The 11,874-nt window shown below is 35.6% G+C and overlaps 1 protein-coding gene and 1 pseudogene across 3 annotated transcripts; one reads left to right on the top strand and one right to left on the bottom strand.

The window, feature by feature from the left end:
- The first annotated feature begins 2,782 nt into the window (after positions 1–2,782).
- On the top strand, positions 2,783–5,709 carry LOC120218581 (annotated as a pseudogene).
- Positions 5,710–6,014: 305 nt separating this feature from the next.
- Positions 6,015–9,474, bottom strand: LOC120218580 (chlorophyllide a oxygenase, chloroplastic-like). 3 transcript variants are annotated; one of them, XR_005525247.1, is made up of 10 exons: positions 9,304–9,474; positions 8,957–9,199; positions 8,690–8,794; positions 8,183–8,455; positions 7,791–7,938; positions 7,446–7,630; positions 7,257–7,369; positions 6,731–7,025; positions 6,351–6,591; positions 6,015–6,308 (listed from the first exon to the last, which is right to left on the bottom strand). XR_005525247.1 is itself a non-coding variant. In XM_039215511.1 (9 exons), the coding sequence occupies exons 1-9, from the start codon at positions 9,382–9,384 to the stop codon at positions 6,421–6,423; spliced, it is 1,608 nt and encodes a 535-aa protein (XP_039071442.1). In that variant the 5' UTR covers positions 9,385–9,474; the 3' UTR covers positions 6,015–6,420. The 3 variants fall into 3 exon arrangements, 2 of the variants coding, with proteins under 2 accessions (XP_039071442.1, XP_039071441.1); XM_039215511.1 differs by having other exon boundaries at positions 6,015–6,591; positions 8,957–9,193; XM_039215510.1 differs by having other exon boundaries at positions 6,015–6,591; positions 9,304–9,473.
- Between the last annotated feature and the right edge of the window lie 2,400 nt (positions 9,475–11,874).

An 11,874-nucleotide genomic window follows, 5' to 3' on the forward strand; every position in this document is an offset into this window, starting at 1 on the left:
AGTTTATTTGCCGATGTGATCAGATATGTTTGTATCTATCTTTGTACGAATTTTCTTGGTTAAATTTTTAATATTTCTTTGTATGGTCCTTATGTGATCTTAAGTTGCTAGTTTTGTTTTAATGATTATAGAAAATTATCCTAATTATGTGCTTAATTTATGATTATGATCCCGTAAGCAAAATTAAGTGACATTCTATATGATAGTCTCATCATATTTCTCGATGATGGTATATATACATAAAGCCAGTGTTTTGAAAATCATATCGGATCGGCCGGTTCAATCGGGAACCGCTGTCTAGTCCGGTTCAATCTACACTAGTTGAATCGTTACTAGTGAACCGGCCGAAACCGTTGAACCATTCGAATTGGACCGGTTGAAAACCGAAAAAACAACCAATTTTGTTTTTTGTTTTTTAAAAATAAACCAAACGGCGTCGTTTGTTAAACGAGCCAAGTCAAACGCGAGTATTGCTGAGTTCGACTCGAACTTGAAAACTTTAAAAGTAAGCTCAACTCGACTCAAACTCACGAGCTAAAAATTATCAAGTTCAACTTGAACTCGAAATATAATATTGAAACTTGAACTCGAAAAGGCTTGAACTCAAAAGAAATTTAGAAGCTCGATTGAAGCCTAAAATTTGAGCTTGATTGAAGTGAAAAAATAATTCACTCAATGCTCACCAAAAGGCTCCATGATTTTTGAATGTCAAATTACCTCTATTATTTATAGAAGTTAGTTGGGATGCTCTTCTATGTTTCTTAGCTATGTGAGATTGTTTTAAAAAAAAAATTAAACCAAACAATATCATTTTGTTATGATTTTTTAGTCCCAAATTTATTTTTTAATTATAGTTATATAATTATATTTATTATTTAATATGTTTTACCTTAAATATTATGTTGTAGTTAATTTGAATAATTTTGTTTCACTTGATTTTATAGTTTTTAACTTATATATGTTATTACTTGCTTTGAATATGACTTGTAATATAAAAAAATTATTTTTTTATTAAATATTTTTTCTATTTTTATTTAATTTTTTAAATAATTATGACGTCGTCCGGTTCTTTCGACCGATCGGACCGATTCGACCGGTTGAACCAGTGAACCGATAGCATGGCCGAAAACCATGCATAAAGCTGATGAAGCTGTCTTGTGCTTTCTGTGGTGCTTTGTCCTAATTCCAATTTTCTCGACTCCGATATCCCAATGGTCGAAAGCATCATACACAGTGATCGGAATTCTATATCGATCGGATAACAGTCTCAATATCCTCGGAGACTGGATGCAAGTGTCAAGAACTTCATCGAGCTGCGATGGCCGGATCACTCACAGTGAGCAAGATATTTAGAGGAATCATTTGCCAAATCGATTGCAGAAACGAACCTTGGAACCGTCCATCTGTTGGCAAATGTAGAAGTGTAAACAAACGGTGCATGAACGATATCCAATAGGTTATCCAAAAGTAGTCCGCGTTCAACCGGAAGTTCCATGACAAACTGGCATTTATCAACATACTTTTACAAAAAAAGGTTGTCGATTGTTTTCATCGAGTAACTTTAAACAAAGTCTACCTCTGCATGGATTTCAAATTCGGAAAGAGGTTGTAAAGAAGGAAGCGTTGTCGCCGGAGGGTCGTTTCTGGATCAAATCCATATCATTACCTCTTACTCGAGATAGGGCAATGGTCTTATCTTCACGTTATGTAATCAAGTAGATGGCATTTTTTCACATTTCCCATCGGTTTGGTATTGCCAGCATGATACATAAAAGTGTTTAATAGAAAATTCAAGATATAATATCGAAATTCACCCTTAATATTTAATAAAATTGTCACTTTTAACTCTTTTATTTTTGAAATATTTTGAGACCAACATTTCATTTTGGAGTAAAATATCCATAATCAAATGAAAACCGTTAATTAATTAATTATCAACGTTTGTTATTGATGTGACAAGTCATATGTTTATAAAATGATGACGTGACATGTTTCATGTCATCGCTTTAAACAAGTGACAATATCATGTTATCACCTTGAACACATGACAATACATCATTATTATTTTAGATATGTGACATGTGATATATTATTACTTTAGATACGTGATAATGTTATGTCATAATTTTAGGCATAAAACACAACTTTATACTTGTAAGACTTCTTGTGGATACTCTACTTCTGTTAGTGCACGTGATATGCATGCAACGTATAGCTCATAAAGGCGGGAAAGGTTGTTGTATTGTTGATAGTTTGTTAGAGGCTGTTATTATTGTAAACTTCCTATAAATGTATCTTTGCTCAAGTTAATAAGATGAGAAAGTTTACTGCTTAAACTTGCTTCTTCTTGTTAGTTTAACAAGATTTTGTCACATTAATGATAAATGTTACTAACGAATTTGATCTAACAAGAGATAATTTTTCATACAAATATTTCTGGGGCAACTTCGTCTTCGTCGCAATCCGCGATCGTGTCGATGCACAAGACGAGTATACTACATTGGCCTCTGTTGCAGTCCTATCATCTAACACCTTATCATTAACCAATTCCTCCATGTAAGGTAGCATAACAAAAATACCATTTATGTCTCAGTTTTCTTTTAAGTTTAATAATAAAATACAAAATCAATATATTTTTAATATTTTATTATCGAGTTAATGAGTTGACTGAAAACAAATTAAGCAACTGAACTCAATCTGACTCGGTCCATATATTGGAAAATATCTAAAACCTAATATTATTTGGCAATCATTGAAGAAAAATGACATGTTTTAATTTTCTGTTGTCAAGAAAAAAAAAGTTGTTTTATCAACTGATAAAGCATCCGACTTTGCTAAGAGAAAGAAGGCGTGAAAAAAACGTCTTCTCTCCCTCTACGGCTACGCCATCACTCGTACAAACTACAAGGAAACGAGAGAAAATCCCTTAGAGGTTAGCTCTCTCAACGCAAAAAAAGAAGAAAAAATGGGTGATACGAAGGTTGAAACGATCTCCAGATTAGCTCAATGGAGGATTGACAACTTTGGTCCTTGTTCTTACAGAAAATCCGACCCTTTCAAGGTCGGTCTTTGGAACTGGTACTTTTTTAATCTAATACCCAGTTTTTTTTTCTTTATTGGAAATTGTTGTTCTTTTTGTTTTTGTTGTCTTGTTTGATAACTTTGACTGATTCCTGGGGGACTTTAATAGAACAGGCACTTGTCTGTAGAGAAGAATCGATATTTGTATATTCGTTTGTTCCCTGAGCCATCTCGGGTGTCTAAGGAGCAGCCTCCTTATGCTAAATTCATACTTCGGATCTCTAATGTTGGTGTTAATCGTAAACTTTATATCTCCCCAGGTATGCCTTTCTTGTTTTTCATCCCCTTGCTTAAATTGATAGGAAAGATTAATGGCTTTTAAATTTGGATTCAAGTTTAGAAGAAAGGTTGAAGATGAAGATCAAGTGAAGGGTTTTGATTGTAAATCCAATGGATAAGTTGCTGGATGAATAAATTATGGAAAAGGGGGTTTAGGATTTGAACACAATATGTCGACTTTTGTCCTAAAAGGAAGACATAGTTGGTTGATCAATCACTCAAAGGCATTATCTAATCGGAACAAACAGGACTTTTATGTTCAAATTATGGTGGTGGAAGCAATTTAACATGTGAAAGTGAAAGCAAGTTGGGGATTTGAGATTGAGTTTTATAATTTTATTGTCTAAAACATATAAAAGAAGTTTGCTTTTGTGTGTTTGTGTTTGTATGTTGGTGTCCTTTGTCATAGAGTTTTTAGAATGGAATTGATATTTGAAATTGGAAAAGCGGGTTTAGGATTTTGAACACAATATGTCTACTTTGGTTCTAAAAGGAAGAGATAGTTGATTGATCAATCACCCAAAGGCTTTAGCTAATTGGAAAAAATCTGACTTTTATGTTCAAATTATGGTGGTGGAAGCAATTCATCATGTCAAAGTGAAAGCAAATTGGGGATCTGAGATTTAGTTTTATTGTCTAACACATATGATACTAGTGTGCTTGTGTGTTTGTATGTTGCTGTGCTTTGTCATGGAGTTTTTAGAATGGAATTGATATTTGAAATTGGATCGCGATTCTTGATTTTGAGCAGTGTTTATATCCGTTGTAGAATGAGATGATGAATAAAAATGGAGGAACAAGAAGCACAAGATAAGTCGAATTTGGTTACCTACTAATGCAAGAATTGAGAAAAGAACTTATCTTTCTATTATTAAGTTCTCAATTTGAATCCATATGCTGACATAAATCTTGTTTTGTTCATATTTTGTTAGGAAAACTTACTTTGGAATTGAGTAATCACTATCATTTGGATTGTCTCAAGCAATATTTATTTGTAGTGCCTTTGATCTCTTGAACCTTTCTATTGCTTTCTCATCAATCGAACAACAATGAACTCATAACTGCTTTCTCAATAGGCTTTTATGCATGTTTAGTCTGTTGAGCAGCTTTGGGAATTCACACTTGACACTAAGTTGCCTACTCGGTGCTGTAGTTCATGGTAGACCGCTGCGAACGTGTGACGACTTTTGTTGGCCTGTTGATTCTACATTCCATGGGCACTTCATTATTGATGTCGAGTTTCTGGACCTATGGATCTGCCCTATAAATGTGAGCTCCTTTAGATTGTTATTAATGTAAAATGCTGGCAAGTCAATATGTTCTACTTCTTTCTCTCCCTCTCTCTTCCCTTATTGGGAAGGCATGTTTCACGGTGTCGGAAGAGCCACCGAAAACTAGTTAATACATAGCAAGTAACTACGCTTCAAGTTATTTTTCCTTGTTATATGCAATTTCCCAGCAGGTAGCCCTTGTTATATGTCGACAAATATCTTCTCTTAACCCTATACATTTTAAAACCCAGGGTGGTGAATCCGTTTCCATATGGCCCATAGATGGAGCAAAGCAGTTTCTGTCAACTCAAGGCACCCTGCGCTGCCTTGCTCGCATGCTTGATGGGCTTCATGCAGATGTTACCATCCAGACTTCTGATGGTACTCTAGGAGCGCACAAGGCAGTTTTATCCGCAAGTTCACCCGTTTTTGAGAGCATGTTCCATCACAACCTTAAGGAAAAGGCGTCGTCCACAATCCATATAGACGACATGTCACTGGAATCTTGCATGACCCTTCTCAGTTACTTGTATGGAACGATAAAGCAAGAGGACTTTGGGAAGCATCGACTGGCATTACTGGGAGCGGCAAATAAATACAACATTGTAGATTTAAAAGATGCTTGTGAAGAAAGCCTGTTAAGAAGACATTAACTCGCAGAATGTCCTTGAGAGGCTGCAGGAGGCTTGGCTTTACCAATTAACCAAGCTGAAGAAAGGGTGTATGACATACTTGTTTGATTTCGCCAAGATTTACGATTCTAGAGAGGAAATCAATAACTTTTTCAGGCAGGCAGACCGAGAACTGATCCTGGATATGTTTCAAGAGGTGCTGAGGAAACCAATATGACTTCCCTTTCGGAGTTTTTGTTTTAGCTTCGAGCTGCTGGTGATCAGACAAATATGCGGGAGTGTTTATGGTATAGTTTGTTGTATATCACTCGAATAAACTCCACATTTTGTTTCCTGATATCTGTACATAGGCCCGCATGCTAAGGTCTTTTTGTTCCGGAATCGGTAGCTTCAGGTCCGTGTAACTTCGTATAGTAACTGGTACAAATACATTTGTTAGGAATGTATGCTTTTGGGTGTCATCTTATGCTAGGAATGTAAGCTTTTGGTTGTTGAGTGTCATCTTATGGAACATTTCTGTGCTGTACTAAGATGTATAACTGCATATATGCACATTGAGACCATTTCGTTTGAGATGGTTCGGAACAAAGACATGAATAATCCGTCGAGTATGGAGTTCGATCCATAATAATCTAAAATCCTTGCCCTTTTACATTTGAACAAAACAGGAAGCAATGGGATTGTTTATGCTTTGACACTAATCAGTAAATGGTCTGCATATTTTGAGCCTCGAGGGTACACGATGCTTAAATGTAGTTCAATTGTAAATCTTGCGAATTTTCATTAGACATCGTTACTATAATACAAAGATCTTTAATACAGGACAAGTTGATAACATTGGCTTCTATGATCTAAGGCCAAAATTTTCAGATCAACTCTCCGGTCCGGGGTTACCGGCAGAGGGAAAAAAATGTGTTTCAACTGTACACACAAACTATAAGAGCAGTGTACAGGCTATTATTTTACAAAGGTCTGTCTGTAGAGACCAACTTGCATCTGTTTCTGATGGATCTCCATGGTTCTCCTCCCATGCCGATGCCAAACCTTAAAAAATGTATCTTCGATTTTGGTAGATAGCTTACTAAGCATGTTCGAGAGTGTCGAGAATCGGTCCAGACAATGTGTGAAAGGATGTTGAAGGTTGCTAGAGTTGGAATTTACATTGGTTTGCTGAAGGGTAATTGTTTAGCTCCCTGTTCAAGAGCTTTTCTCCATAATCTGTACCTCACTCCTAGCTTATCATAGCTGACTGGTAAATTCCAGATGTTTGCGCCATTAATCATACGTTCTTGCTGGCCTATTACGAGTCGCAGATCTTCATTCAAGACCTGTATTCATCATGTGCATAAAGCAGAACAAAATATTAGTGACAAGCACCGTTGACAGATATCGGAGATGTTTGCAATTCAAAAACTGGTAAATGATGATAATACGGAGGAAAGGCGATATTAATGATATTTTGTTTACCTGCTCTGCGAAATGTCTCCACAAATAATGCATGAAAGGAATGTGCTTCAACACAGGAGCGAAATCGAGTGACATTCTATATAATAGTCTTGTCTTATTTCTTGATGAAGGTATGCATACATGAAGCTGGTGAAGGTGTGTTGTGCATTCCTTGGTACTTTGTCCTTCCAGTCTTCCCGGCTTTGATATACCAATGGTCGATAGCACCATACAAGGAGGCCGAAACTCCATATCAATGGGATAAGGGTCCCAGTATCCTTGGAGACCTGATGCAGGCGTCAAGAACTTCACCAAACTGTGATGTTCAGATTACACACAGCAAGTAAGATAATATATTCAAAATCATATCAACTATTAATTGTTAGCATTTAGTCCATCCGTACTACTAACGAGCAAGATAATTAGAAGAATCATTGATCAAAACAATTCCGAATTACGTGCTAAAATTAATATGGAAGACTATTCTGCTTCAAAACTAAACTACAAAAGCCACAAACCATTTGCCAATATGATTGCAGAAACAAACCTTGGAACAGTCCATCCCTTGGCAAATGTGGAAGTGTGAGTAAACGGTGCATGAGCAAGATCCAGAAGGTTATCCAAAAGTAGCCCGTGTTCAACCGGAAGTTCCATAACAATCTGGCATTGATCAGCATATGATGTGAGGCAGTGCAGATGTTTACTTAAAGTTGTCCATTGTTTACTTAAAGCATACCTCGGCATGAATTTCAAATCCGGAAGGAGGCTGTAAGGAAGGAAGGGTTGCCTTAGGAGGGTCATCACCGGGCCAAATCCAGATCATTCCCTCTTGCTCAAGACATGGCAATGATCTTATCTTCACATCAAGTAATCTCGTGGATGGCATTTTTTCACATTTCCCATCTGTTGTGTATTCCCAGCCTGAAGCATAAAAAATGTTTCATGAATTTAGAAAAATTTATACAACTATTTGTTAAACACGATGAAGGACCGGATGTTATTCTGAGCATATATACTGTGTGAATCATTCATTGTTATCTGTCTTGCTTTTAAAATGTACAAGCCCTAAGTTCATACTAACCATGGTAGGGACACTGAATACGACCCTCGTTAACTGAACCAAGGTGAAGAGGACATGCTCTATGTGCACAGGTGTTCTGGAAGCATCCCGGATTCCCATCTTTTCCACGGAAAAGAACCCATGGCTCTTCAAAGCACTCGATCGGAATCTGGAAGGAGAAGTAATAAAGACATTAATAAACAGACACATGTTAACAAGACGATAAAACAAAACAAAGTTTCCATGTATCCCCATCATAAAACACATTCTCGTAGAATTGATAGCTATATGAATTGTGAAAGAAGCCCGAGATAAATGTGGCAACAATGCCAATCATCGTTATGTAGAATGAGTATGTCAATATTTTGTGGAGTTTGATGATAAGAAATATTATTGTTTCGGATATAGCTTACCATAGTGTCGTCCTTCAGATCAGTGGAGAAAGCAACGGGATACCAAAAGTTCTTCAAGCGCGGGTGATATGGTTGAACTGGACCCGACACATCCAAGCTCTTCCGGGGCGACTTCCTCTTCACAGAATCCGAAGATAGTGTTGATGTACTAGAAGAAGATGCTACAGTGGACTCTGTTGCAGTCCTATCATCTAAAAGCTTATCATTAACCAATTCCTCCATGTAAGCTAGTTTATCCAAAGCGGCAGCAACCCTTGTTTCGGATATATGTACCTGATATTGCTCCCGGATCAGAAACAAAATTGGTAGATACCAAAAATAGGGACATGTTTTGATTATTCCTTTGTCAACTTTAATTGATAGTCTGATTCCTATGGTAATTAGTTCAAGTCCTACTCCGATTATTTTGTTGAAAAAGAGAAGGTAAGCATAATCATTGAATCGATTTAAACATCTCCTGATTGAATTAAAATAACCACAGTTTCATCATCTGCTGGGTTTTTATACCTGTTTGTGAGCTTGTGCTAGTTCTCCTTGCAGTTCCGCAAGCTCTTTTTTCATGGTGCCGAAAGACTTGAATTCACGAGCTAGAGGATTCAACACTTCCACTAACTACAACCATAACAAAACAACAGGTCAAGTTCGAAAATAACTAAAAACATACCAAAAGTTTGAAAACACAGGTCAAGTAGTAAATAATACAACTTGTATAAGCAATAGCACAGATTTCTAAGTGTTCACAAAGAAGAATATCATATTAAGCTTGAAGAAGACCTTTTCATGAAGAACCATGATTGTGAGCAGATCTTGCCGAGCCCGCCAATCGCAGTACTGAATGTCGTATCTAGCCACTTCCAAGGCCTGATATACATCTAAGAACTTGCCTTTACATTGCGGAACTTTAGACCTTGGATCCTCAACATCAAACAGAGTTCCCCACTGGCTCTTCTTATCCCCCAAGCTACTTTCCTCACCAAACAAAGCATACACCCTAAACCCCTTTTTAATGGCCTGAAACAGCATCAACCTCGAATTATGAGCCATAGATAAAAGTGATTTGGGGACTTTCTGCTAACTAACAAAGAAGAATGGTTTCAAATGTTTTATGCTAAAAAAGGTACCTTTTTAGAGGAAGTAATCTTGCAAGATCTTTGTAAAGAGATTGGCAAAGACAAAGCACCAGCAGTAGCTATGGCGGTCATGGCGTTTCAAAAAAGAATAACGTTTCTTCAATAGCCGTTTAGTGGCAATGGAAGAAGGAAAGAGAGAGAGGGAGAGAGACAGTGAGAGGAGTCTCTAAGCCAAAAACAAAAATGGGATGGTGTTGGATAAGGGGTTTATGATACGCGCGATCTTGGCAGGCCTTCCGAGGGATGCCACGTGGGTAAGAGTGTCGTACACGTGGCATGACGGGTTTCCACAAGCTCGCAGTATGTTTTGTTCTCGGAGCCGGGGGGCTTTCGTTGATATCTCTGCTAATTGCCAGCTCGGATTCTGGAGATATCTTTGTCTATCTCCCTATCTCTTTGTGCGTTTTCTTTTGGCTTTTCGCAAATGTTTAAATTATATTTTATTTTTTAGGATAAATTACATCATATATCACCAAACTTTAGATATTGTATTATTTATACCACTGAACTTTCAATTTTATCAATTATAGCACTAAACTTTGATTTTTGTTTCAATTATACAATTGAAAAGTTAAATTGTTAATGAAACGATGACGTGATTGACGGTTTCCGAGGTGAAAAACAACTGTCGATGTAGACACCTCAACAAAACGATGTCGTTTTGATCTGATTGTTAACGATTTAACGACTCAGTGGTATAATTGAAAAGGTGCTACAATTGATAAAATTGAAAATTCAGTGGTATAAACGATACAACGCCTAAAATTTAATGGTACCTGGTGTAGTATACCCTATTTTCTATTTAAGTATTTAAAGTTTTATTTAATTAAAAATATTTTTATTTTTAGTAAAATATGTGTTTAATGCTTATTTTATTAAATTTTAAGATCGGCCTATTATGAATAAGAATCATCCACTCAATCATTGTTTGATATGTGATTTTGTAATTTTATTTTTTTTAATTTTTTTAAAATTCTAAAATTTTCTAATTTCTTAATAAAGTCCCAAATCATTAACCCTAAATTCCTTTTTTCTCATTAACAATTACCATGTCGCCACAACGAAGTATCCTCCTCACTGCAAGATCCACAACTCTCAGATTATCGTTTGTTCGTCTTTCATCCGTTGTTTGTTGTTTGATTGGAAGTTGTTACGTTTGAGATTCGATTGATACATCGTTGGTCGATTTTTGACGATAGAAGGATGTGGTTATTAATAGTGAAGGTATGGCAATATAAGGGGTGGGTAGGGATAGTTGATTCAACGACGATATATATGAATTTAGGGATTTGAAAATTACATTTTGAGGTTTTAATATTTTTCAAATAAGGATTTTAATTTTTTTAATAAAAAATTAGACCGCATATTATGCATTCATTGGATGAGTGAAAATAAACGGTTGAGATTAATAGTAGGAAATGAAAAAAAAACACACACACACACGAGCAAAAATGAGAAAACACACACGACAATTCATTTAAATCTTTGAGTATATTATATTATTCTTCACTGAACTATATTATCTGTCCTATTTTCTTCACCTAACTTTCAATTTTTTTAAATTTACTCATTGAACTTTACAAATTGAATCATTTTGCTCACTCCCCTGTTATCTATCTAACGTTTTGATGATGTGTCACTTTTTATTATTTTTTTAATATAAAATAATTGAGAAAATAACAAAAAATTAAAGGTGGTATGATACCACTACTGGCCATTATCGACCGTCATAGATAGTGGTCATTCGGTCTCAAATTTCATGGGTCGCTTCATCTCGACACCGTTAGTCCGAATCCGATCTCTATTTTATTGAAACTTGCTCCGAAATCCACTAATTTGATATTGAAAGTGAGAAAGCCAAAAAGTTTTAGTCCAAATTCACGGGTTTCGGGACATTTTCTGGTGAATCAACCACCAGATTCGAACTTAGGGGGTCGAGATGAATCGACCCATGAAATTTGAGATCGAGCGGCCACCATCAACAACGGTGGAAGGTGGCATGGATTAAAATGGCGTGGTGGCCGGCGACAGCAACCGGTTGCAACATAGAGAGAAAATGAGGGAAAGAAAAATGAAAAAAATAAAGAAATAAAGAAGAAAAAAAAAAGATTTGATAATGGATTCCAAACGACGTCGTTTTGGTTTATATTTAAGTTTTTCAAAACGACTTCGTTTTGATGCTTATGTCATGTCATAACATCGTTAAATAATTAGAGATAAAGTGAATAAAATGATTCAATTTGTAAAGTTCGGAGAACAAATTAAAAAGATTGAAAGTTGAGTGAGGAAAATAGGAGAGAGAATATAGTTCAGTGAGAAAATATATAGTTTACCCAATAATTAATACATGAAAATTTTAAATCAAATTGTGTATTTTAATATCTATATTTTTTTTTGATAAATATGTTACGTATTTCATAATCTTAATAATAAAAATTTACATTTTCTTTAATTGAATAGATTAAAATGATTATAAAATATTATATATTCAAAATTTTATTAACCAATTAATAACAATGTATATATATCTTATAATACAACTAATCATACTTAAAATCTTTA

This window comes from Hibiscus syriacus, unplaced genomic scaffold (assembly GCF_006381635.1).
Source record: "Hibiscus syriacus cultivar Baekdansim isolate YM2019G1 unplaced genomic scaffold, ASM638163v2 tig00110198_pilon, whole genome shotgun sequence".
Taxonomy (NCBI): domain Eukaryota; kingdom Viridiplantae; phylum Streptophyta; class Magnoliopsida; order Malvales; family Malvaceae; genus Hibiscus; species Hibiscus syriacus.